The 27567-nt window shown below is 40.3% G+C and overlaps 1 protein-coding gene across 1 annotated transcript; it reads right to left on the bottom strand.

Annotated features, from left to right (window-relative positions):
• Window positions 1-500: 500 nt before the first annotated feature.
• VPS35 (VPS35 retromer complex component) lies at window positions 501-27528 on the bottom strand. Its single transcript, XM_074881163.1, has 17 exons — window positions 27461-27528; window positions 20528-20626; window positions 18987-19083; window positions 18068-18191; window positions 16480-16662; window positions 15945-16158; window positions 15100-15183; window positions 14526-14635; window positions 11487-11583; window positions 11247-11395; window positions 10533-10740; window positions 9879-10034; window positions 7029-7151; window positions 5909-6088; window positions 4545-4784; window positions 3688-3831; window positions 501-1402 (listed from the first exon to the last, which is right to left on the bottom strand). Exons 1-17 carry the CDS (start codon window positions 27461-27463, stop codon window positions 1223-1225), a joined length of 2391 nt encoding a protein of 796 aa, XP_074737264.1. The 5' UTR covers window positions 27464-27528; the 3' UTR covers window positions 501-1222.
• Between the last annotated feature and the right edge of the window lie 39 nt (window positions 27529-27567).

Here is a 27567-nt window from a genome sequence, read left to right as displayed (position 1 = left end):
CTCATTCACTACCCCATCAAGCCGGGACAATTTTCACAACAGTGGTCAACTCAAGGAGTAAGGAAGTTCAATCGGCTTTAGAAATTACATTCAGTTAAGGTAACACAGATGTTTTGAAGCTTTCAGCAACTGGCATTAACCTACAGACTAGATCAGTCTTCACAGGAGTTGCCATTGGCAATCGCTCTACTGCTCAGTTTCCTACAGCTTTGTAATTTAATTGTCTCTCTAGCACACACCTAGAATCCAGTAGGATTCTTCACTCTCTCAAGATATGTCCTAAAAGCATTCGGAAAAGTGAACAGACATCATCTAGAAAAATACTGGTTTCGAATTACAAACTTCCACATTAGAAGTGCTAGCAGCCTCCCAGCCTGTCCAGGTTAACTACGCCTTGATTTTTATGTCCCTACAAAATAGAAGTTCTTTCGCTTTTATCAGAAGGTTCAACATTAGCATTGGGTTCAACAGTGGGCTCTGAAGAGACATGAAACAACAGGTGTTAATAGCAATTTTATTGTTTCACCGGTGCAAAATCATGATACTGAATAAACTTGTGTAATGCATTTTCCCCTAAATTTACAGTAATGAAGGTTATACATATCTATATAGATTGTAATTTCTCTATTTTTATACTATTTGGAACAAAATTATCTTGATAAATATGCCCTGTGCACAGTACTGGCCCTCACTGAATGTCACAGAGCCTTAATATGCAAAATATAACTTCTGGTTTTGAACATGGTACTTTAAAACTCTCCGAACATGCATTAATATATTCTAGTTTTTAGGGAAAAATATTACACTTAGTCTTAACTTGCATTAAAAGAAAAGCACAAGCAGAATCTGACATACAATAATCCCAAAAATCTGATGCTCTGTAAGGATCAGACACAGTTTCAGATGACAGTCACTGCCAGCTTAGAACTCTAGTGCTACAGAAGCAACAGTGAACAGACAGAAGAGAAATCAGAACTGGAAGAGCCCTACCATGTCACATGGATTTCAGAGAAAGTTTCAGCCATGCTAACTGATGAAGCCTGTAGTTGCTGGTCCAACCTTTCAATTTTGTTAGAGTACTCGACACAAGTGTTTGAAGTGCCAGACTGAACACATGAATGCTAACTTAACTTGACATTTCTGAAAGGCACAACCTATGAATCTATCTTAAAAAAAACATACGGTATGTAAATGAAAAGAAATAAGTACAGTGGGTATATTCCTAAAGAACAAGACCTTCATAAATTGGCCCCTCAGATTCTGGTGATTCCCTCCTCAGACGCAAGTGCTCCAGTGTGTTGTGAAAGTGTTTGTTAATTTGTTCTGTTTCTTCAGTGGACTCAAGGTTTGGGAGATCTTCTCTTATCTTCTGTATAAGCTGATTCAAAACCTGAATTGTCACCTGCAAGAGAACATAAACAGAAGTCAGCAACAAGACCTGTATGTAAGTGCATAGACAGTAGTTTTAGCAGACTTGTCTCTAAACAATTGGTATTTGGACAGTTCTTGGAAATATTGGTAAGACTGTATGCAAAGTGTTGGAGACTGCCTTCTCTGGCTCCTCATAGGACTGTTCTGATTTCAGAGTTTTGTGGAAATTCCCCCCATCCCAGCAAATGTGAAGGATTTCTTAAGTCATTAACCCAATAGCTTGTAACTTTTACCACATCATTTCTCTCCAGCTGATTCAATACAAATTTAAAAAGCTATATACAAATACAATACAAATAAAGCACATAATCAGATTGTCTAAGCACTCTAACATGACTTGTAAAAGTCAGTTGGGATGGTAATATCAGATTTAAAGTTATTCTTAGTGACCAAGTACCTAGGAAGGTACTGCTGCCTATGGTGTCAAGTCCAGCACTACCCAGAACACCACAGCACAAAACGCACTGCAGACCACCACTGTATCCAGAGACTACTTTTTACATCTGCCAAATGCTTTGAAATTCAAAGTTTTATTTTCATCTCCATCAGATACAGCATCTCCTATACTAGAGCACTGCTATAGCAGGAAGCCAGTTCAGTTATTGGAGAGTCAGCAAATCTCTGAAATCTCTTTAGACATTCTCCCAGAACTAGAGAGTATTCATTAACATCTGCTCTTGATCAAATGATGACATCACATGGGATGTTGATCTCTACTTGACCAACCAGCTTTTTTCAAACTGGGTAAGTTTACTAGTTATCTGCTAACAGAAAATGTATGAGGTAACTACCTCACATTTCAGATGTAGAATTTAAGCTGGTACACAAGATGTCGTATCTATTTCTTTAAATAAAAGCTTACACCAACCAGTTGTGGTGCACTCAGTGACCTTGAACAGCTGTAAGAATTTTCTTTCCCTTGTGTACATATGTGGAGAGCAGTGACGAGTGCTGTTCCTCAGGGGTTGGTGCTGGGACCAGCGCTGTTTAACATCTTCGTTGGTGACATGGACAGTGGGATCAAGTGCACCCTCAGCAAGTTTGTCAACGACACCAAGCTGTGTGGTGCAGTCGACACGCTGGAGGGAAGGGATGTGCCATCTAGAGGGACCTGGACAGGCCTGAGAGGTGGCCCCGTGCAAACCTCATGGGGTTCAACAAGGCCAAGTGCAAGGTCCTGCACATGAGTCGGGGCAATCCCAAGCACAAATACAGGCTGGGCAAGGAGTGGATTGAGAGTTGCCCTGTGGAGAAGGACTTGGGGGTATGAGTGGATGGAAAACTGACTATGACCCAGCAATGTGTGCTCACAGCCCAGAAAGCCAACCGTGTCCTGGGCTGCATCAAGAGAAGTGTGGCCAGCATGTCGAGGGAGGGGATTCTCCCCCTCTACTCTGCGCTCATCAGACCCCACCTGCAGTGCTGTGTCCAGCTCTGGGGCCCCCAACAGAAGGACATGGACCTGTTGGAGCAGGTCCAGAGGAGGCCACAAAGATGATCAGGGGGCTGGAGCACCTCCCCTGTGAGGACAGGCTGAGAGAGTTGGGGTTGCTCAGCCTGGAGAAGGCTCCAGGGAGACCTTAGAGCGGCCTCCCAGTATTTAGAGTGGGCTACAGGAAAGGTGGGGAGGGACTCTTGATCAGGGAGTGCAGGGATAGGATGGGGGGCAATGGTTTTAACCTGAAAGAGGGCAGATTTAGATGTAAGAAGAAATTCTTTTCTGTGAGGGTGGTGAGACACTGGCACAGGTTGCCCAGAGCAGCTGTGGTTGCCTCCTCCCTGGCAGCGTTCAAGGCCAGGTTGGACGGGGCTTTGAGCAGCCTGGTCTAGTGGAAGGTGTCACTGCCCATGGCAGGGGGGTTGGGACTAGAGGATCTTTAAGGTCCCTTCCAACCCAAACCAGTCTATGATTCTATGTCAAGTTAGGTATCTCTAAAGTTAGATAAGAAAGTAGTAAGATTAAGTCCTACTAAGTTTTGATCTAATAAATATTTCAGGTATCCAAATCTCACAATATTTAAGTTGATAACTAAACTACAAGTGTTTGGTGTTTTCTCTCCATGTAAGACAAATGAAGTTGTATCCACAATTTTACTAGTGTATCAAGAACCGACTACTCTGTTGTTATTACTAGAACTTGTGTCTCTTGAGAGACTACAGAGCAAGCTGGAGAGACATGATTTGGGGTATAAGCGTGAATGAAGAGCTTACAGAAATGCTCTTTAAATAAGATGCAAGAGATGTATTTCTACTCACCGCCTCATTTTCCTTTTCATAAAAATAGATATATCTATTCAGAATTTCTATGAAAAGTTGGACTTGCAGAGAAGGGTCCATGCACTGATTTGCTATCTTCAAAGCCTTCTTTAGGCATTCCATCACTCTTTTTCCTCCATGAAGCTAGAAGGAGAAAAACAAGTTACAAGAACCACCTTAGAGAGCTCCGCTATCTCCTCCCTTGGCATATATATGGCATTTCCTGATGGTCTACCTCAGGAACATAAAACTACACTAACTGTGCAGAACAAGCTCTCACTGAAAGCTTACCTTGCCTGACTGCCACCAATTTTAAGTTTTGTTAAATCAAGCAGTAACGAACAGTTGTTGAAAGCCTTCAATTATAAGATCAATGAACTCAACTTTAATATGTACACTAATGCATATGTTGAAGAACATATTTCAAACACTGCTCTTGATAATGACAACAGCTTGTGACAAGCCTTGAAGAACATACAATTATTCTTTCAATTATTTTGGTTTTTACCTTTAACAACTTGTATCTTTAATTTGGAAGTTTAGTAGTTCATGTGCAAACACAGCTACTATAATAAACACAGGCAAAATGCAGACTGTAGTTTGACAGCCAGTCTTAAACTAGTTGACCCTCAAAAGCTTGCATGGTACTTCCACCCTTAAATTTGAGTTTGCTCCATTCTTGTATTTATGCAGCTTACATTGCAGTGAAATTTTGAAACTTCATATATTAGAATACATTCCAACTAAATCTACATCACTAAGTGATGTATCTACTTTAGAAGTAAGTGCCTTTAGAAGAAAGGCAGAACCATGTTACTGAGGTAGGATGGGATATGCTGCTGTCGCTTTGTTCTTACCTCCTCTCCATTCTTGTCAGTATTTCGGCCAGACCAAAACAAATGGGCACAAGTGCTCACAGCCCGGCACTGGTCTGGCTTCTTAAGAAGCTTAGAGGCTGCCAGTGCACACTGAGTCCTCAAAGGCTCATGGTTCTCCTCACTGAAGCACTTCATCCTCTCAAATGTCCCAATTATCAAGGTGATTGCAGCCAGCTGTGCTTTTGAATCACTGATTTCATCCTCATACAGAGAGAAGGCCTAGTCAAGGGAGAACACAAGACTTAATCACTGCTTTAGAACACATCAGAAAAAACCAAAAATCACCCTGCTAGCAACATGGCAGGAAAGTGTCCAGTTTCACATTTGTTAAAAGCTTCAGGCAAGAAAAAAGATCTTTCACTGAGTGTCAAAAATCAAATTAAATCCAGTCTGAAAATAAGTCTTCCAAGAAATGCTTCTTACTTAAGCAGTCAACTTAAGCAAACAAATGTGATCCTACGTATAATCTGAAGATTGAGTTTTCCCTCATTTCAAAGATCTGTTCAAATATGGAACTTCAGTAGCAGAAATAGACTCTGAAGAGGATTTGGTTCTTTGAAACACACAAAACAGTAGAGCAAGAGTTGAGTGGTAGGTCAGTGACCACAGAATAGGTAAGAACAGCATTTGCACTGCTGCTACGTGGATGAAAAAACCTAAAAATTTTGAACCGTATCTCTAATAGAAGGTACATAATTATCATGCTGATCTTCAGAATTGTGCTACAATGGCAAATGAGGAAAGGCTAAGGTTATCAGCAACTCAGTTTAAGAACATACATTAGTAGCAGTATTAGAGAAAAGATTAGGACAAAGCTTACAACGTGAATAACATTACACTGTTTTTTAATCTGATGGGGAGGATGGGAAGGTTTTTGCAACAAGTAAGGCTTAATTTTCAGAGTTGTTTATAATAGGTTTCAATACAAGGATTTTAATTAGCAAAGCCCAGCACAGCACTTGTGAATACTGCAAATTTTAGAGAACTTCCAAAGAGTGCTTGTGGTCAGGGCAACACCAGCTAGGTAACAGGAGCTGGGAGATAGCAAAGGAGCATTTTGTTGAGAAAGCTACACTCCTCCAGTGAACCAACTATGCAAGTAGGAGGTGGCACTGCAACATACCACATGTTGGCAGACTGAGTATTCAAATCAGTAGGAATGGAGCTTAATTCCACAGCAGCCTGGGAAGCAAGAATGAAGATGAGGAGTTTCTAGCTAGTACCATTAGCTGTCAATCGTTTCAGATGTTTTAATCACACTGGATGGCTCAGTGTTCAGGAAACCTACCCAAGCCCAATTTAAGGTAGCACAGGACAGTGACTGTAATAATTGGGACACTCACCTGGGACATGAATTCATAGGCCACAGTTTCATGATTCTCAAAGCCAATCTCTCCTGCAGCTAGTGCTCCTTGTAGGAAGAGACGGAGAGGCAGCTCTGCCAGTTCTGCTTTGATCAGAGCACTGATGGTCTGATGAGCAAACGAGAAGATCTTCTGGCACTTCTTTTCCCATTTGTCATCCTAGAGAAGTGAAACAAGTCAAAGCTATAAGGAAAAGAGAATCTAAATTGTAGTAAGATCTGTAGAGTGCTCCAGTCCGTTGTCCTCTGCATGCCTCTCCAGCCACTTATTTACTGAAGTAGTAGTGAGTGCCCTCACAGTACTGTATTGACCTCAGTGGGTCTTCATAATCTATTTCCTCCATTTACAAAAAGTTCACATCCATATTTCCTATCAGGTCATAGAAATCTTCCTCAGAAGTCTACACTGAATTGCAGTTACCACAGCTATGCTTAGAACATAATGGAGCAAAAGCCTAATTATGTAAGTGGAGAAAAATTCTATTCAGTCTGGAGCACCAATCAGAAGGGAGAGAGTTTTAAAACACTCATTGAGGAGTGTTTTTAATAAACAGCATTTTTATTTCCCCACAATATATCCCCTACAATAAGGGAAAACACATATTTAAGCTAACTCTCTCAATCAGAAAGCTTTTAAAGGGCTAAAATGGATCAGTGATTGTTTCAGTGTGCACTTTAGCAACTACTGTTTAAGTTAACCTACAAAGCAGCACTTGCTTTTAGAAACATTAAAACAGTATAGTTACAAATTTAGAAGTTGATGACTTTCAATACCCAGATTTAAATCAGTTTCATGCCATCACTTGCAGTGGTTTAGATCTCTGGTCTTCATGTAGAAACACATGAAGTTACCTTCATAAGTAGACACAACTAGCCAATTTCTGCTTCACCATTCCTCAAGTGCTGAGGTAATTTAATATGAATTGATAAAAATCCTCCTTAAATTAGAAAACATTCGCACCTCAAATAAAAAATTTGCCTCAAGCAGAAAAACCCTAGCATTCTGTATCAAGTCTCAGCATACTGTAGCCAGACAAAATGCACTTTTAAGCATGCCAGAAAGACGCAAGTACGCAAGAGTTACCTAGAGGTCAACTTACCACTTTGGAGTTCTCTTTGTAGCGAAAAGCCAGCTGGTATGCAGCAAAAACCAACGGTGGCAGTGTGAAACGAATACGTTGGTTCCCACCTGCACCAAAGTGTTTCCGGGCGGTGTTTAGGATCTAGAACAGAAGCACTGTAACCTTAGAGAATTCTTGAAAGAGGCGTGTTATTTGCATCTATAACTTAATCTGCACTCTATGGAACAAGAACATCAGGAAGACATGTAGCTTTTTATGTGGTATCCGCCTAAACATTTCCTACAGCTGCTTAATACGTGTCAGGCAACACTTTTACTATATTAACTGCAGATACATTTTGGATTGTGCGGTGAGATGGAAGTTGCCTGAGCTTGCATTTAATAATGATATTGCATATGTTCTGTCCTCAACAAAATAGAAGCTATAAAAAGCCTGTAAGAAAGTAAAAAAAGAAACCAAGTTTCATGAAACTAAATACATAAGTCAGTAAGCCTTTTCATACTCAGAGAAAGACTACAGTGCCACATTCTGGTAGTCACACCTACAAATTTTGCTGTTTTCCCCTGGTTTTAGTTTTTCACCATGTTCATTAGTGACAGCTTTTTTTATTGCCTTTCTCTGTTTTGAGCAGAAGCTGCAGAGACAATATGGATGTGATACTTTTCTGCCTATCACCCTTGTTCTAAACCTGTGGAGAGGGACTAAGGAGCTCTACTTGTTTTTACTGTTAGCTTCTCCCCTTCCTCATCTTTTGGGATCATTTGTATTTATTGATGTAGTTAGTCATGTATTCTCATAACCAGAATTCTCAGGAACATAGAACTCCAGGTATCAGAAATTAATATAACCCATTCCAAGCAAGCTAAACAATTACATTTGTTGTTTCTGATAACCTGACTCCACTTCAAAGGGGACAAAACTCAAGACATGCCATATTTTACACTAGAACTTCTGAAACCAAATTTCAGAAAATTTCTACTGGAGAGCAGAGTTCAAAAGTGTCAGAAGACAGACATTTAGTTACTACAGCTGGGTATTACCTTGCTTTCTGGTCATAGCAGTCCCATTACCACTCTGAAACAAGCACAAGATGTGAAGTTCAGGGTCCAACCCTACATATATTTTTAGGTTACATCTAGAACTCATGTAAGTAACATGAATAAATAGTAATCTGTCATCACCCATTATACACTGTATTAGCCACTTTGGCTTGTAATGTACTAATGTGTTTGAATTTGCATTTCAGCTCTCTTCCATACAGAATGCATCATTTAAAGTGAGATGCTGTCAAAGAGCTGTGAAAATCCCAGTGTCTTGGATTTTTTCCCCACTGTTCCTCTAATGTAGGAAAATTGGATACAAGCATTTGTGATGCTCATCAAGAAGCTATTAAGCATTTTTACTAAGAAGTGTAAAGTAGCTTACAGAATTCTATCCAAAAGGTAACTTGACATGTCCTACAATGGCATGTAAAGTGGTCAGTCTGATTAAAGCTAAGCATTGCTAGAGGAGAAAAGAGAGCCTGATATTCACAGGCTTTGCAAAAACAGCTTCAACATCTCTAGCTATGCAAAGTCTTTTGGGTAAAAATACATCAACTCCCTTAGTACCAGCATCCCTTTCAGTGAAGCTTTGTTCTCCATCAGCAAAAAAAAAAAAGTAGTAGTATCTTAGCTTTTCCTGTATGAATATGGTACTTGCTAGCTGTAATTAACCCATATAGTTCTTGAAATTAATGAGGACCTGGCTGACCTTCCTGCTTTACTCCAGTGATATTCAGAAATAATGCAGTCAATGAAAAGCAGGTTCTATAACACAACTGTCTCCAATCTTTGTGCAGGCCTTAAAGCTACTCCCCATTATAGAAGTTGCAGCAAAGCTCTACATTTCAAGCAAGAATTTTTTACACGGTATTTTAAACCCCAGCTAAGTAAATGCCAGTAATGTTATGCATAGCTTCTACTGGATTATGTTGGTCTATTCTCACTGTTTATACAGTATGATGTTGTTGCAACTTTAAAAGAGAGTCTGCCAACTGTATTCCATGCATGCTAACTGTAACTTCATAGTAGTCCCTACTCAGGCCTAAGCTCTGACTAGAGCTAACTAACTGCTGCAATCAGTAACAGCATCCAACTTCAGCACATCTTCTGCCAGCTTCTCCAATGGATTTTGCACAGACAGAATATCCCCATCCCTCTGCCCCAATGCACACTTCTCAATATAGGGAGATCATTTAAGCTTGAAATAAACTAAAGCCAGAAATAGCAGATTAACATCAGAGCACTACATAAAGCTTTGATGGATCAACTCACACTGTTATGAGTAACATGACATGTAAGTTCCAAGGCCCCTATCAAATCTGCTATTAAGGATGGACCAAGCAGAGAGGAAAAACATTTGTAACCCCTAAGCAGTGGTATACTAGACGCTATATGAAGACCATATACTTACACTAATTAAAATCCTTGAGGTGAAACATTAGCTGCATTTTCTGAGCTTTTTTTGTGTATTTTGATACCAAGAGAATGCACATGGCACAGTGCTCCAAATTTAGCTTGCTGCTTTTTAGATGGTTATATGAAGTTGTCAGAACATCAATTAAGAGTTATCACAAACTAATATAGTGCATCCAGACTGCTACCTCATGAGACGCAAAGTTTAAATCCACAAATGCTTTTAAGTTCTTGCCTGCTTTTTCCAAACAAAATTTCATACTACCATTAAAGGTGTCATACATAATGTTTTCTACTGAGTTGTTAGTGCCAGAGCAGCTATGCCCCAGCTCCACTAAATTCTTGTACAGTAAATAATGCAAGAACTGACAGTTCAGAGAGCACAAGCATTCAGAAGCACCAACCGCCATACCAGATACTGTTGGTCAGGGTCATCTGAACGCAAAAGATGAATAAATCTTCCGACAAGACTCTGCTCATCAGCAAAGTCTTCAGGGTCAGGATCTTCAGCAGGCTGATCTGGTTGATCCTGGATCAGCGTTGATACCAAATTCATGATAGCATCAACCTGTTAAAGGCAATATAAGCTCTATTTAAACTGGAGTAGTCTATAAGCATAAGTCAACAGCAACTAAGAACATTTTTACAGCTATTCACAGTGCTGACAAAGCACTAGGAAAGTCTACTAGTTCATGACGCTTTAGGACATATTTGTCTTATTCCCTGAAGAAGGCTCCCTCTTAACACAACTGGGACAGAGGAAATTCAGATTCCCAAAGTACTATCCAGTGCTTCTTTAGGCAATAGGTGTAGTTTTAAAGGGTCTCTGTTCAAACCTAACAGAAGTAGTCTCTAGGATGAGGTTAGCCAAGATGTGCAAAAGACGAGATATTTAAAGAACATGGGTGAAAATTATCAAGTGGGACAAAGCCTGTGCTACTAAGGTGGGGAGGTGGGGGCATGCAGGGACATGAAAGCCAGGAAACAAAGCATGCCCTGCATGAAATCATTTAGTACGCATTTTCAAGTTTAAATACCTAGAAGTTCAAGTTAACTTATGTCATACCTGTTCTTGGGACACAATTTCTGTGTTATAATCCAATACATTGCTAAGGACGTAACAACTCATGCTCTTCCTGGACTCATAATCAAAGTATTCAAAGAGTGGGTGAAAATGTTTTAGTTTCAGAACTGTCAGGATATTGTTGTAAGTATCAACAGGGATTTTCAAAAGTCTAGTCAGCTCCTTTGAAACAGCACTGCTTGTTGCAATACTAAAAGAAAATACATGCAAAAAACACAATTAATCAATAGTTCACACATGTAGACAGATTTAAAATCTGCCTCAGCGCCAATTCTGATGTATACCACAACATCTAAACAACTTGCTGCTAGGGAGAGAGGAAATAAAGTATCAAACCAAGTCATATCTTGCCCTTTAGAATGTACAGCAGAAACCACACGTTTTAAGTTGCTGTTAGCAGAAGCAGAGACTGTGACTGCAAATTCGGCAAGAGAACTCGAGTGCTGTAAGGGATGAATAGTTAACAACTACACAGCTTGGCATACACACTGTGTAGCTGTACAGCTGTGCAGTAGGATTTATGCACAGGTGAGCAAGTCCTGGTTAGTAGTTTATCATGATCCTCTATAGCTTGGCCCAAAAGCAGTAATCTTAACACATACAAAGCATATGTCTCTGCTATCTTGCCAAATGTGAAGTCAAGATTTTATAGTATTAATTGCCACTCCAGAAAGAATGTAAGAGACATTTACTTACTGTTCCAGATTAAGTTTATTGAATATTTCCACAGTTGTCTCCAACACCTTATCAACATAGTCAACACGGTCTGGGTAGCATTTCATAGCCAAGTTAATGAGAGAAACTTGCAAAGATACCACATCCTCTGAGGGCATGTCCTGGCGAGACTGAAATTTAACACAGCACCGAGTTGATAAAAACACACATAACTTCGCAAAAAAACCCCCCTAAAACTGCATGCAAGAATATCCAGCATACCTGTATAACAGTAGCAACCTGCTGTGAGAAGATGTCAAAGAGTTTGATGTCTGCTGGGATACCAGGTCCATCTTCACGATGTGCAAATAAAGCTAACCTGGTAACAGATAAAGGAAAGCAGTTTGGTCAGCAGTTTTTCCACTCCTCAGATACAGGCCAGAAAGAGATACTGGCAGAAAAAAAAGCAAGTCCTTTAGGTATATTCTCAAGCTCTATTACAAGCAAAAAGGAAATAAATGGAAGTCAGAAGCCTTAAGAGCAACTGAGCATGGTAAATATCAGTCCTGGAAAAGAGTGCCAACAGACATGTCAAGATGAAGAAAGAGCAAGAAGGACATTTCATAATCCATGTTCTTCAGCTAGCAGCAAGTGTTCTGTTTTTTCCAGCAGAGTAAGAGGTATAGAATAGGCTGACGGAAGAGCAAATATCCTGCAACCATTCAGTGATATTACTGAAGTTAGACATCCAGTAGCATTCTCCACAAAACAGTCTCCAGAAAAAAAAACAGAAGAAATATGCTGACTTTACTATGCTTCATCTCCAAAGACAGACCAACATCTTTGGGACTTCCACTGTTTGCAAAGAGCAAAATACAAAGTAAATTTAAAGTGGAGAAGAATACTTTTTTGGGAAAAAAAACAAAGCAAGAGTTTGCTATCCAGTAAGCATCCAAAATACGTTGTAGAGCTATCTCTACCTGTAACAGGACAAAGTCACACCAACCACCATTTCTGCAGATATCAGATACAAGATAAGAAGAATCACTATAGGAAAGCTAGCACCTTACTAAAGCTGCATCTTAAAAAGCTCAGCATTGCTGTATTTGTTTTCTAATTGTTAAGGGATTATTCTATTCTGAATTAGAGAAAGACCTACAACAATATTTAGGAAAAGGCACCCAATCAAAAATTTTAATATTATTTTTTACAGGATTTCTCAACTTTGATTCTGAATGAATTTGGGGTCTGAAACAAAGAGGCAGGTAAGAAAAGGTTGAGGTGTCAAAACACTTCACTGCCAGGAAAAAAGAGACACTGAAATAGTCTTATATTTCATTAGGGTAGTAACAAGCAGACTGTCTAAAGCCAGGAACAATCACTGCCTTCTCTCAAAGGGACAAGGCTGCTTTTCTTGGCAACAGCTTAGAGAGTAAGGCCAGCATGCTACAAAGTATGATCAAGTTACAGGCAGATGGCAGCATAATTAAAAGCTATGAATGATTTAGTAAGGCAAGAAAGATCCCTAAGCAGCAAGACTATTTACAGAAAGATTCCTTTAACAGGAAAGCCTCATGGGATTAGGGACTAAAGCTTCACAAGCTTCCTCAGCAGTCACTGTGTTCAGTTTCAATTATCCTATGCCAGCTGAAATAAAGATAAGAAATGCCAACAGGCACTACCTGTATGGGGCAGATTCACATCTTAACTACACAATACCAAAACACATTAACAATTGCTCCTAACAACTCCAATCCAAACACAATAGCAACTTCTTCCCTACATGCATGGATTCCAAGAACAGATCCACCCACATCCTCCAACATTTGCAGTAACGTTACAGTCAAAAGCACAAGTACAAAGATAATCTTCACACTGCTACCTTTCTACCCTTGTCCTATAGACAAATGACACTGCTCTGGAAGACACTATTAGCAGCCCAACAAAACACAGTAGTGTTTAAGTCTAGGAGGACAGCAGGTACACTGCTAGTCAGTTGCCTACAACAGTAAGCAACTGTAAGAATAGAAAACTTACTGTGGAGGTAATATCAAAGCTGTTTAAGTCCTCTAAGTAGACATGACAGCAAAAGCTACAGGAGGGAAGCCTTCTTGCAAGAATTACATCGCTACACACTAATGTAAGAACTTAGCAAAAGATCCTGTGACCTCTGTTGAAAGTAGTCTCAAGACAGTCTCAGAAATTAGACTGTTACAGTCAATGCTTCTTGGGATTTTGGGTGTTTGCTTTGATTTATTTTAAAAGCTAACAAAATTATGAAAAATCTCAGCCATGGCAGGAAAGTGTAGGAAACTTTCTGAACATCTCTGGATGAAAGCAGAGCTGCTTCTCTGCCAAATGCACAAATATTGCAAAATATTCCAATAATACCAAAGTCCTGAAGAAATACATCTGATGTAACCTGGAGAAGAACTATGTATTTGTTAAGTAAAAAATTCAAGATCCTACCAGTTATGCTTAATATACATGCTCCATCTCCAGGCATTAGCAAAGATAAAGTAAAAAAGCCACAACAACCCTACTCATTGCTGAACACCAGGAGGACTCAAGATCCCTATGGTAACTGAAGTCCATACATTGGTACACAGACCAGATATACAGAGGTATACATTTGTGTGCAAGGACAAGGCTTTTGAGGCTTACTGCTTTCTGCAGCAAGAAAGTGCAGGTACTCACTGATAATCTGTGCTGTCTCCTTTCAGGATACAAATCAGAACTTCAGTTGCTATTTCTCCCCCATATCTGAATTCAGTGCAAGTGCTTTTAAGCAGTACTTCCACAGGAAAAACACACTTTTGGGAGAAGAGGCTGGAAGCTAGTGGTAAACTAAGAATTAAAAAGGTAGTTCCATTTCCTGCTAGCTCTCTTCTGAAGAGGCATTCTCTGATCAAAATCACAAGGTAAAGTATCCTTGATATACAATTTAGCCATTAGGATCTTCAAGTTTTCAAAGAGGTACCTATGACTGACGTGGCTAAGCAGAACACAGCTGCCACTTCAGTTCAGAAACATGAAACTGATCAATACTAAATGGGTTGTTTCCTGACTTAATCTGTTTACAAGCTTTAATCAGTTCTCAAAGCAGGTTTCATTGGAAGCTATAAAAGCAGAGTCCAGAGAGCAGAAGTTATAGAAATAATAGTCTTCACAGCCTTAATTACAGCTGATAGAAACATACAGAAACAGTGAAATTAAGTGATATCAAAAATGGAAAGCTTTCAAATACTAGAAGAACTATCATCCGCTTGTGCACAACACAAACTTAATTTTGAGCCAATTTCCACCCCCTTGGTCACTCACCTGTCAATTAAAGCAATAATTATATTTTTCACATTCACATTTTGGTGCAGCTCAGCACAGGCTCTGAGAAATGGGTTCAAGGTTTGGAGGTGAAATTCATCTGGGAAAACCTGAAGTTTTAGATCAATAGTCATCAAGTTATAAACTGAATTTGCCCATTGTTACACAGCAGTAAAATGCAACAAAGTAATTCTAAAGCAGACAGCCACATAGTAAATATGGTCTGGCCTACGAATGCTTTAGGGTTCCCCAAGCTGACCTTGATGGGGTATATGTGTGAAGCAAGAGATGAAAGACAAATGGGTAACTTGAGGGCCCAGCTATCTATTACAATTCATACTGCGGGCACTGCTGCTCAGATGCTTACAAGCTTCTGCAACAGAAGGAGCACAAAATGGATTCATCTCTGCTCTGCCTACCTGGTAAAAAATATGGGACAAGCCACTATGTAAGAGTCCCAGTGATGAAGTTTTCCAGTTCACAAGGAAGAGGTGAAAGTAACTTGAATCTGACTAAAAGTATAGGAGTAAGTGTCCCTGTGTCCTATCAGTGCAACTGAATTTAAGCAGCTCACCTGTATGATGCACTCCATGAGGTACTCCTGAGCTAAAGCATCTCTACAGTTTACAACTTGCTCCAATATTCCAGGCAGAACAATCTGGAATAGGGAAAAAAAAAGTCGTGCAGTGATTTTACAATTACTTTCTGAGTTTATACTCACACATATACATTGAATCCAAGCAGAGCAATATTTCTAACATTCCTCAGCTTATTCTTTACATAAAGGCTTTCTGATCAAAAGTCCCAGCTTCCAGCAGTTCCATCCTTCAGAGAAAAAAATTCTACTGGTCTCAGACATCTGTCCCTTTCATATATTATACAACCTGCAAGCTTTTTAGTAAGTCAGTGCTCCAAGCTTTGCTGGCACATACCACTACTAGCGTCCCAGCAGTACCACTCAAAACTGGTTTGGTTTCAGCAGCTACATGGAAGAAGTTACAAGGGACAGACTTCTAAATAGTATATTTGCTTGACTATCATTTCATACAATAACAGTTCTCGTGAATGCTTTGGGAAGCATAGCTTCATTTAACTTGTAAAGTCTATCCCAGAATGCTGTAAGTGCACAAATCCCATAAACCAACTCATTATTCTATGGAAGGAAAGTTTTAAAAATTTCTTGTCAACATTACAGACAAGCTTATAGAAAAAATGCATGAGTCATGTCCTTAGCCTCACAACACATTATACAGCTTCATCAGCACTCAGAACTTTTTCTCATGTGAAGAGTTCGAGAAGCACCAGGATCACTGAACTTTTAGCATAGCTGTAATACTTCAAGATGCTCATCTCGAAGTCTAAAATGGTTTCATCTGGAAAAGAATAACAGAAGTCAGAAAGGATGGACAGACATCTCACCTGCTTATATCGCTCTACATTAACACCTTCCAACTGACTGAGGCGAACCAGGTTTGTTCCTACTAGGATTCTCAGTTCCTGTCTTTCTCGTTCCCTTTTCTCTCTGTCCCGACTATGGCCCTGGTGTTGCATTCGCACCCAAAGTTTGTTCATCTCGGCAAAGTTCAGCAGCACAAAATCCATCGAATCACTGATGTCTCCAGTGGTTTCCTCACTGCAATTGAGAACAGGTTAGGAACAGGAAAAGCTTGTCAGAGGTATTCATCCTTCCATCCACTGATGAACATCCAACTTTTAAGAAGGTAGGAGGGCAGGGAAGTGTGTGGTGGGATATCTGAGTTCATAAGAAAGGTTCATAACCTCACTTATGAGAAACCTTAGTCGTTAAGAATTCCCTTCCAGAACAAAACACCTTGTCAAGTCTATGGAGTTCTAACATATCTACTTCTCCCAAACCTGAAGAAAGTCATACAGAAAATTTAAATATGTTCTGTTAAACCAGTAATTTTTTAAAGTTATAGCCAATCTTTCTTACTCTGCTTGCTCGCCTTCATCTGGTAAGATATTCCTGGTACACTGCAGGAGATAGTTTCTAAGAAAGAGGCCTCTAAGAGGATGCTGTACTCCACGGCACATCTCCACCAGGTCTTTCAAAATATCTTTCCTGGACTGTGGAAATGACTTGACATAGACAACACCTACTGTTATCAGGAGATACCTGCAAAAGGCACAGATTCAAACAATAAATTGTACAGTAGTATCACCACACTTAAAGGCAACAGTTACTTTCTTCCACCCTGGCAGTATTACCAAAGCACAAAAAACAATAAAATATCATCTAGGTCCCATAATTTTGGCTATTTAGTCGGCTTCCAACTCCTACTCTCCTCTGTTATAGAGCACAGCAAGTCAGAACAGCCATTTGACCTCGTTACAATGCTTCATACATTGAATGTGTGAATGCTTAGCATGCAGAAAGTCCTGAATACTCCCAGACTAGCTTGTCTATCCTTCCAGCACCTCATTAAGCTGGGAAACAGCTCTAGCATATATAGGTAAGTAATCTATTACGGTGAAGCAATTAAGCCTCTTTTACACCGTAGTCTAGCAGGACAGCATCTCTATAGTAAGCAACAGGTAGAAGGAACATGCAAGATGCAAAGAACTGCTGCTCCAGTATACTTGCATTCCCCTTCAGCTTAAGAGAAAACACATTAAATGCTCAGAACCTTCACATATTCAGTTTAGAGGCCTCAACTCTCTCTGCACACTTCTCTGCCTCAGGCATGGATGTGCACAGAAACTCCAAGAAAGCACCAGAAGGGTTCATCAGGGAGAACTAGAGCCTACATCAAGTAGGCAGGAAGACGGCTCAAATGATTATGCAGAGGGGTAAAGACATTGTGGTAGCCATTAGCCAAACTCCAGAAATTGCATGAGGATGCAGCCTGGTGTCTCCAAATACCCTTTCTGGCATAAGCATAAGGTCAGGAATGAAAAACTGCAGTACCAAGCAAAATGAGTCCTAAATCTGAATATCTAGATCTACTCCAGCCCACTGGTCACATATAAGTCTTCCATTACCATCTCTAGCATGCTATCACATAGCCAAAAAGCAACGATATTCAGAAACACAAAGTCTTTAAGAATTAAGTTACAGAAATGTTCAGCTTCCTTCTCACACTTCTTACTCTCCAAAGAAACAGATTACTACAAAGCATTTACTACATGTTAGGATCTAAGACCTAGGTCCTCAGGTGCAAGTTCATTAACAGGTAACAGAAAAAGTTAAAAAATGTATAGTCAATCTCACTGATCAGAACATGGTACTTGGTTAATATTCCACTGACCGGCTCTTTACCCAAAAGACAACTTTATTCCAAGATCAAAGTGCTTCCATCTTGGTCATGTGCAATGGCAAGAGGAACTGATCTGCAGCTGCACTTTTGGCTTAAATTTCAGAAGTTTCATAGCAATCCACTCAAGATTTGCAGGAATACTATTCATCATTGCAAACTGAATTCTTGTTGTCAAGCAAGAATGCAGAATCAATTATTATCTGAACCCAGAGTCTGACCACTATTCACCTGTTTAAAAAACCAATCACTTATATACACACTTACAGTCTTGGAATAATATTTCCAGCATACTGTACTAGCTCATAAAGGTCTGCCACTTTCCTTCCTTTGGCAAATTCATCTGTCAGGTAGACTTCTAAGTAGTGTAGCTCATCAGAAATTGCCATGTCTTTTTCTCACAGTTAAGGATTTTAAGTTAGAATGTCTGCAACAGATTTACATAGTAATTTGTTCATTCACACCAAGGAGGAATGAAATACCATCATGCCCAAGTAGGTAGTACTTCGGAAACAATAATCACTATTGGGATAAATGTGCAAAATTAACCCCAAGCCTTCAATCATCATTTTTAGCATATTAGAAAAAGGGAAAAAAACTAAATCAAAATAGTAAGCAAATAAACGTGATTGAACGGAGTATCTGAAGTAAAGGCATACTATGTGTCACAGAAGAATATCATTCACACATGGAGAAAGTCATATTTGAATATATTCACATTCTATTCCCTAGTCTCATGAAAAAGGCTCCCCTTCTTCAGATACCACAGTATGCACAAGTAAATACATCAAGGCACTGACTTATGGTTAGAAGCTAAGATAATAACAAAGGGCAAAAAATAAGTCGTTTTACAATTTTGGGGTAGCATACTGCAAGCAGAGTTGTTTGACAGAGCTGATATTTTTATAGAACTAGACTCCTAAGACCTCCCAAAGAAAGATATGAAAACCATTAAATACCTGCTTTACACCAAAGGGAAAAGATGAACTTACACAGTTCACTTACATATACATAGTATACACATAAGTGTATATTCTCCTACAATATACCCAGGTAACTAAATGCTGAGGAGAAAAGTACTAGTAAATATCTGAGACCTACAAGATGACATTGTACCAAAAAAAGCAGATGAACATTTCATTCCAAATTCACCGTTTCAACTATTCATTTCCTCTTCAAAGGATACAGAGCTCATAATAGCTCTTTGGAGATAACATGGAAGTCCGCAGCTCACCAAGCATGTTGGAAGCATGTTTCAGAGCATCCATGAGCTTGTTTTTGTCCTTTAGAGCAAGAAAGAGAGAATAGCCTGTGAGAATAGTAGGCAACTGCAGCATTTTAGAAAGATACACTTTTAGCTTTTTTAAGAAGCATGCGAAGATTAAGTAAACATCAGGAGAGTGATAATTCTAATTAAATCAAGTGATTTATTATCTAGCTTGTACTATGTTGCCCATCCTAATTAAGTGGAACATTATACCTGAAGGTGATAAGAAGATATATCTGAAGGCAGAACTACAGTAATAAATTGTAATACTAACGGTACAAAAAACTAAAATAAACTCTTGCTTATGCAGAAATCTCCATCCAGCACTCAGATTCTATGCAGCAAGCAAAACAGAACAGACGTCCTCCCTCCCAGTCTGGTCTGTTGTTTTGCTCAGATCTCATGAAGAAACCTCTAGCAAACCAAAGATACACACTGACAGCAGACCACTGTTAGAATTAGATTCCTCTTCCCTTATTTTTCACCCAAGAACAACACCTTACTGGAAGTCCCAGTTTATTAGGCTGCATAACTTATGATGCATACAATCACCTGGCATCACAGGATACAAGACAAACTTCTAATCTACCACATATACATACTTGTTCAACTCATCCTATGCAACAACATTAAGTTTCTGGGGAGAACAGAAGGAATTGCTAGTGTGATCCACTTAGTATATTGTCACTCAGTTGCAGATAGCACTGAAAAGCTCAGCTGCTTCAAAGATTTCAAAAGCATTCCACAGAGTACAGAAGTGGAAGAGGTGTTACCTTTCTTGCTACTGTCACTTGGCTGCAAAGTTAGCTCAGCTAACCACAAGAAAATATAGGGGAATAGTTAAGTTTTCATTGCAACTTTAAGTAGTTTCTCCAAATAAAAAGAGGCTTCTCAAACCCAAGAAAGCTAAGTATCATCTGCCTGCATTGGCTACAATTTCAAGATAAAGATCTCGGCACAACCCTAGCCAATGGTGTTTTGCAGCCACAGAAGAATTCATGCATCAAACTACAGTTAATCACTATAAAATCTATCCTATGCAGCAGGTAATTCACTATTAGCCTCAGTCTGTGGTTCCCGCCAGGAAAAAACTACATGGAAAAACCAACAGTACGTTGAACACAAACAAGAATAGTTTTTCATCATACAGTTCCATATAAAATGAATTTGCACAATAACCTTCTGACGGCAAATGGCAAGCTTATTCTCAGTTTACATTTACTTAAATGCAAGCACAAATTATAATTCATCTTGTCAGATACTGGAGCAAAATCAGAAAGACACATTTCAAAGAATACTCAAGGCTGACTCCCATTGAGTAGCTGCCTCATTCACAAAGCCTCTGCCAGAAAGAGGCACAAAGGGTTAATTTTCCTCACAGCATTAGAGATTAGTATTGATTTACTGTTTTATTCCTAGCAGACAAGAAGCTTCATTGCATTTTAAAGCCACATTCCTACCAAGCATCTCTTCATCTGGAAAGACTGTACTTTCACAGCCTGAATGGCTTCATCCAGGAGTTTTTCCTGTTCATCCTGAGGAGATTGTTGTGTTGTTGGCTGGAAGAAAAAAAAAGAAAATCAATTATTTTTATGAAGCTGTTTATGACTTGACTGAAACTGGGTTCCTGTAGTTTAGAACACAGTGCAAGTGACACTGCAGTGTGACCACACAAGAGTTGTCAGAAATTGCTGTGTGATATGTAAGGGAGAAAGTTCACAGTACTCTGCAAACACCTGAGGGCAGGGAGGAAACAGGTTACCTGTGAGCACCATTGTTTCTTGGAGCACAAAGCCATGGAGACTGAACAGAGTCAACTTTTCCCTTCTAACATTTAGAGGTCAAGAATCCAGTGCAAGTATCTGGCTAGAAAAAGCTTCAAGAAAATGCAGACATCACTATGCTGAGAGGGAGCATCGTTAATTCTTTCCACAGTGCTTCAAAGCAATGCCCAGACTGCACACACTGCAACTGTACAGATGCTTTCCTGTATTCACAAGTTCTTAATTAACTGCTACCTAAGCCACACAACTCTATCAAGGACAAGTTTCAGATCAGCAAAGGATAAAGTACAGTTAGTGCTTTCTGGAAGGTAGAAGCAACTTGCAGAAGCCAATAGAAAACTGAAGAGAAGCAACAACTCTTCATGTCCCCTACTTGTCGCAGTGACCCTCCTCCTCTTACCTCTCCTCAAAGAGGCACACTCCAGGCCTTCAACTTAAACTTTCAACATTTTTCACTTAAGTATCATAATGCATTTTCTTATTAATTAAATCCATTGCTTACAGCTTTAAGATGCCCCCCTCAACCCAGCTATAATAGGCCTCTTCCTACTGCAGCTGCTCCCTGCCCTCTCCCAGATTGATGAGATTAGTTTCTATGAGCATCCTGAATTATCCTCTAAAATGTCCAAATTTACTTAAATCAGAACCCCTAATGCTCTCTGCACCTGCAGTCAGCCTTTCTCGTAACACCTTACACCTACTGTTTAGGCCCAATCTTCAACATCTCATTAGAGCTTCCCAGCCTCTCCAGTCTTGCAGTTTGTTTTCAGATGGCCCCTCTGAAATATTGACAGAGATAAAAGCACTGATGTTGTGTCCCAATTACATCTTCTCTAGTCCTGACAAATACTACCTACACAGTGATTCACACAGCAGGTTCTCCGAGCCTGCAGCATCAGTAAATTCTCAAACTATTTATACTTGTTCCTCTCATTCACTGTGTTCAGAAGACTCCTGGTCTCCTCTTTTTAACTAAATCTCAGTAACAAGCTAGCAGGCCATGAATTACATCATCATCCTAATGCTCTTAGAAACATTATCTTCAGTACCAACTCCTCCCACACAGCCCACGCTTGAAGTCCCCCCATAAGTATCTTTTGAGAACTGATACTAAAATTGAGGTCTTCATTAAAATACAGAGGTTTTAGTTTAATAGCAACTTAATGGTTATAGAGCTTTGCAGCCTTGGCAGATCCCTGTTTTCTCCCATGTTTAACTGGGCTCTTGTTCTGCAATTGGAATCTCCCTAGTAAACGTCTCAGACAGTATCTCCCCTGTTCTCCCCACTATCCTTTTCCATACACAGAAAACAAGACAGTGCCATGCAATACTGTTCTTGCCTTGATCACACCCAAATAGGTGGTGAAACTGTGCCCTTGAAGGTTTTCAATCACCCAGCTAGACAAAAGCAAGGCTCATCTGATCTAACATTGGTGATAATCCTGCTTCAAGCAAGGTATATGAGATAAAGGTTCCTTCCAACCAACACTACTATAACTTAGTGCGTCTCAGTAATAGTCAAACCATGCACAATAACTAATTAACAAGTCTATTTACTCAACTGAAAAAAACACCTCTGCTAATTAGTGATTGCACCTCTTACAAAGTGTTCTCTATAATTAATCACATAAAGTGCATTTAAGCAATTTAAGCAATAAGGCAAAAGTAGTATCCATGGCTAGACAGCCCTATTTCCCAGGCAATTCAATAGCTACAAACTCTTAGAAAACCGCCAACTGTGAAGCAAGTACATTCTGCCAGCAGAACTTTGCTGTAATTGCTAAGCTTTATTTATTCCGTGACAGATCAGACTTTCAAGGAACAGAAAATGACAGTGCTGGGATGAGAGTACAACAATCAATATCAAAACATCACGTAACAGACTTGCTGAATTATGTTTATGCCAGAACATTTGTCACACTCTACAGTGCCCTGAACACGTACTGGTGCTTTAGAGAAGATACATCGCTACTGAGCTGAATGCCATATGCTCTAACCACATCAGATCTCTATATTAAAGCACAGCTAGAAACAGTGCAGTAATGTTAACACTAACCACAACTTCCTAACTCCCCTTCTCCTAATGGGCATTAAGCTTACAGGGCTACCAGTCCTGCTCCTCCACCTCCAGTTGTTCACAAGGCCACATAGTGCTGGGAGAGCTGTTTAGGCTGTAAAGCATCAAATAAGCTAGAAGACTAGCCCAGCTGATTAACAGTTTACCATATGCATAATTCACCCTACAACCACATAAAACACTGCAAATAAGGCTGTGAGAAGGCGGCCTTTTGACAGCAACACCAAGTTAAAGCATTTATTGAAACATATTTGCTGCAGCCCAGAGAAGTGGTTGGCGGAGTGCACATGCATCAGTTTCCTCACTTTTGGTGTGAAAAACAGTGGTTAAAGCAAAACGGCTACCACAAGCTTGAGAGGATGCTTTACATGATAACAATAATTATCTCAGAAATATCAAATTGAAGGTATACACTCTCTTATACAACTTTAACCACTGTCTTTTACCCACAGCTGAGGAAATAATGGAGTTTCGGAGCCTTACTCTGTCTGACCTAGCTTTCCCATTTATAATGAATCAGAGTGAGCTTTACATCAAATTCTGTTTGCATTGAGACACTGACAGTATGTCCATTTCTGCTCTAAATTTAAGCAGCAAGGTGCCACACTGTATTCAACACTGGGACTGTGATAAGTACCTGACTGAATTCACTGACAGCAGCATTTCCATGTTACCACATGAGATTAACATTTTCTCTTCTATATCTCTTCAAGATGAAGAGCAAAATTACATTCATATATGTTCTGATTTGGAGACTGAAAAGGTGATTGGTCTGAACAAAGATGTCTTTGCTACAAGGGTACTACACTTCACGTCTAAAGACATCTCAGCATTTTAGTCACACAGGTAGTGAGATAACCTACCACTGACCATCACAAGCATATAACAGAAACAACCTAAGGTGTTTGTAGCAACTTTACCTCCACATGAAGGGAAAACATCTTAGAAGCAGCACCACTTAACAAGTTCCAACTCTTTCTTACTTTTCAGTTTTCAAAGTCTGAATATTTATTAGCTTACCCTTTTCTTCCCACTTCAGAAAGCAAGCTGCTTTCAGCTTCAGAACTACAGAGGTTTTCACACATAACATGGTTATCATCAAGTGATACACAAGATCACATCAAGATACACATATCCTGATACATACACCTGAAGTTTGAGGAAGCTGTAGCAAAAAGCAACTGAAGTAAAAACACACAGCAAAAGCCTACCAACAACAAACAGAACTGGTAGAAACCAGTTCTTCTGTCAGATATAATGTTGGATAAAGCTGTTTATGCTCTGTATCTTCCACTTCAAATTAGGAACCTAATAACACAAGATGGTATTTTCAAGTGTTATTTCATCCAAAAAATGTAACTGTGCTGTGCAGTCCTACACCAATCTACAAAACAAGAATCTTGAACATAAGCTTTTGAAGTAGAAGATACTTTGGCACTGGAGAAAAGCAACAATACTCCATAATCAAGGCACAGAATGTACTGCCTTATCATCAAGTACAATAAGGTATAAACTCCTGCATGAACACAAGATAAGTGATTTATAGCAGTTAGGCAGCCATTCAGATTTTAGAAGTGCCTGAGCCTTACCCCTATTAGATACGCTGCAAATGTTGAAGAAAAAGGAGAGTTGACATGGACAGAGTTTTCTGCTTTACTTGTTCCCTAACCTTTTTTCCTCTGAAGCCACAAGGAAGCAAGCGAGCAGTGGGGAATGAACAGAGCACTGCCTCTTTCAGCTGCCCTATCAGTTTCTGTACAAGAGACCATAGCCTTTTTCTAGCTTTAAAGACAGGACAATCATAAGTTACCACATGCAAGTTATGGAAATCACAACATGCAGAAGCTGAATTTGGCAGGGGGGTGAGGAGAGCAGACCTTTGGTGTGGGTTTTTTGTTTCTTTGTTTTTTGGGTTTTGTTTTTTTTTTTTAAATAAAAGCTAGTGAACTGTAAATTGCCTTGGAAATCAATAACTTTTTTTAAAACTCCAAACTAGCTTGGAAGAAGTCTACTGCCTGGCTGATCAGAGTGGGTAATACAAGTTATCCTGCAGATGATCATTAGAAAAGTGTATTATTGCAGCAGCAAACATTATTCTGGACAATGCCTATCATCATAACAGCAACTATTCTTGAACATACAAAGTGAACATTAAACCCATTGTGTACAATTTGCTTGTTTTCTAACACTCAGCTCCATGGGAAGACTTCGTAAGATACATACTTAGTTTCATACTTGACACTTAGCTCACTATGGAGATTATTATTATTATTTTGGGTCAATATGTTGACTACTTAAGAAGTGTTCCTCTTAAAAATCTGGTAACTTACAGTACTCATGAGAAAGAATTACATAGAATTGAAATACAGCAGAGTTCAAGGCAAACTTGTAGAGCCTACCAAATTGCTTGTATTCTGGTGATACAGGTATCTTAAGCTGGATGCAGAGTATAAATAATACAAAGCAGAAGGTTTTGTTTCTGTTCCACTCTAAAGTGCCTTTTCATCTAACTTCCAAATGATTAAGTACTTTAGTTAACTGATGCGCTTGCAGCCTATTCCACACATGACTTCTCCTTCTGCTTGCTCACATGCTTGCATTTAGTACCACAATGAAAGAGATTTACTGAAGAAGGCTTTTCTGCCTCCTCCTAGCTGGACTCAAGTAGGACTACCTACCAACCAGTCACCCTTGAGACACTGAAAACAAATGCTACCCAAGATAGAAAATAGCTACAGAAGCTGATCAGGACAACTGCCAGCCTACAGATGAAGCCTCGGTGCACACAATGCATTGCTGTAAGAGTCATTTTGCTGCTTTGAATTAACAAAAAAAGCATAAGCATTTTATGCCACATAGGAAGCATTACTCTGCAATACTGAAGGCAACTCCAGAACTTCTATTGTATTGCACTGTATAGGAGCTCAAAGATGAACCAGAGAGAAGAAAACATTTTTCACACGTTTAAACTGGTACTTACTGCCACAAGACATTAACAAGAATCAAGAGGCTGGACTTTTTGTTCAGAAAATGATCAAGAACAGCCAGAGCCCTCTTAAAGTCAATCTCATTAAAGGTACTTAAACACTCAGCTTCAAGGTTTAAACCAAGCTCGGCCATAGAAGATAGCAGTGGGGCCTGATTTGGTAGAAAGGATTATCCCATGTTTAACACCTATAAATTTATTTTTTCTGAATCACCTGATATCAGCTATTCTTAGAAAGAGGACATGAGACTAGAGAAGTCTCAGGCCAGTTCCCATGGAAGCGACAAGCAGAGGAAAGTTGTGTCATTCTTGAGTTAAAGACTACCACAAAGTATTTACGTGGGGGACAGAGACTGCTATCTAAGTAGATTTAGCATTTCTCATCACCCAATTAATGCCATTCATTTTTCAAGTAACATTCCAGGTTTTGTCCCCACACACACCTCTAGAGGATATAGTATTAAACTGACACCAACATGCATATAACCTTAAAAAGAAAGTCTGTGCCAAAAGCCTAAGACCTATGCAATCCCTGCTTTATAAAGCATTCAGTTAGTTTTTGCCTCAGTGTCTACATACTGTTAGCACTGTTTATATTGCACACTTTGGCCAATTAACATGCCATGATAGTTATAGCAAATGCTGCTTAAAATTTTATTATTAAATACCACAGAAGACATGCTAAGCAAGTAGACTTTTCAGTTTTACTAGGAAATTTGATTGTCCCCTTATAGTTATCGTAAAATAGAAAAGCATTTCTTAATAAGAGCTCTTTCCATGCTGAAGTTTCAGGTTTGCCTCTTTAATAAACACCAACATTTGTTCCAGAACAGCTCTATCGAGCTGGACCCACCAATGCAAAACAAGCTTTTCTACAGGAAGAGAAAGAAGGTTCACTAGGAAAGGCTGAAACAGCAGTCCGGGAGGATCAGGAATAACTGAACAGCAGGCTGCAATGTGAACAACAAGAACACAAACGGACAGCACTAGAAATGACATAACCTCGGGTTAAAATACACTTAAACTCTGACTGTAAGTGCAGCAGTAGTTCCCCAATAAAAACACCCACTTCGCCCGTGCCCCTACAAACAAACTCGGTCGAATCCGGTAAAGCAGTGCCTTGCACTGACCCGCCGCGACGACGGGCAACGTTCACCACAGCGCGAACCGTTACCGCGGACACAACGGGCCCAACCCTCACCTCAGCCCCACCCGGGCCGGGCCGGGCCGGGCGGCGGCCTCCGGGCCCGGCTCCAGCCCCACCACCCACCCAGGCCCACCCCCACGGCCGACCGAGAGCGGCCGCCGACGGCGCTCTCGAGCGGCAGCGAGCAGGAGCCCCCCGGGCCAGGCCAGCCCCGAGCGGCTGGGCCTGCCCCTCAGCCACCAGCAAGAGCGGGCCGGACCGCTCCCACCTGCACACAGAACAGCGACGAGACCAGTGCCGGCTCCCGCGGGCCGCACCCCACAGCACCCGCCATCCCCCCCCCCCCCCGCCGCGGCGCGGCGCGGCCCGGCGCAGCCCCCACCACCCGCGGCCCCTCACCATGGTCGCGCCGCCACCACAAGCCGCCCCCACCAGCAACACCCCACAGCGCCGCGCACCGTCATGTGACTGCGCCGCCCGCGCTGCCCCGCCCCGCCGCCGCGCCG

This window comes from Strix uralensis, chromosome 12, assembly GCF_047716275.1.
Source record: "Strix uralensis isolate ZFMK-TIS-50842 chromosome 12, bStrUra1, whole genome shotgun sequence".
Lineage (NCBI taxonomy): Eukaryota > Metazoa > Chordata > Aves > Strigiformes > Strigidae > Strix > Strix uralensis.
Note: the sequence above shows the minus strand (reverse complement) of the source record. Positions and strands in the feature narration are given on the sequence as shown.

What these genes read in the sequence shown, in the direction of transcription:
- VPS35 (XM_074881163.1), bottom strand. An exon ending in AGGTTGCTACTGTTATACAG is followed by an intron (nt 11,396 to 11,486) that starts GTATGCTGGATA and finishes GTTAAATTTCAG; the next exon opens with TCTCGCCAGGACATGCCCTC. An exon ending in ACCCTGACCAACAGTATCTG is followed by an intron (nt 7,152 to 9,878) that starts GTATGGCGGTTG and finishes CTTCTGTTCTAG; the next exon opens with ATCCTAAACACCGCCCGGAA.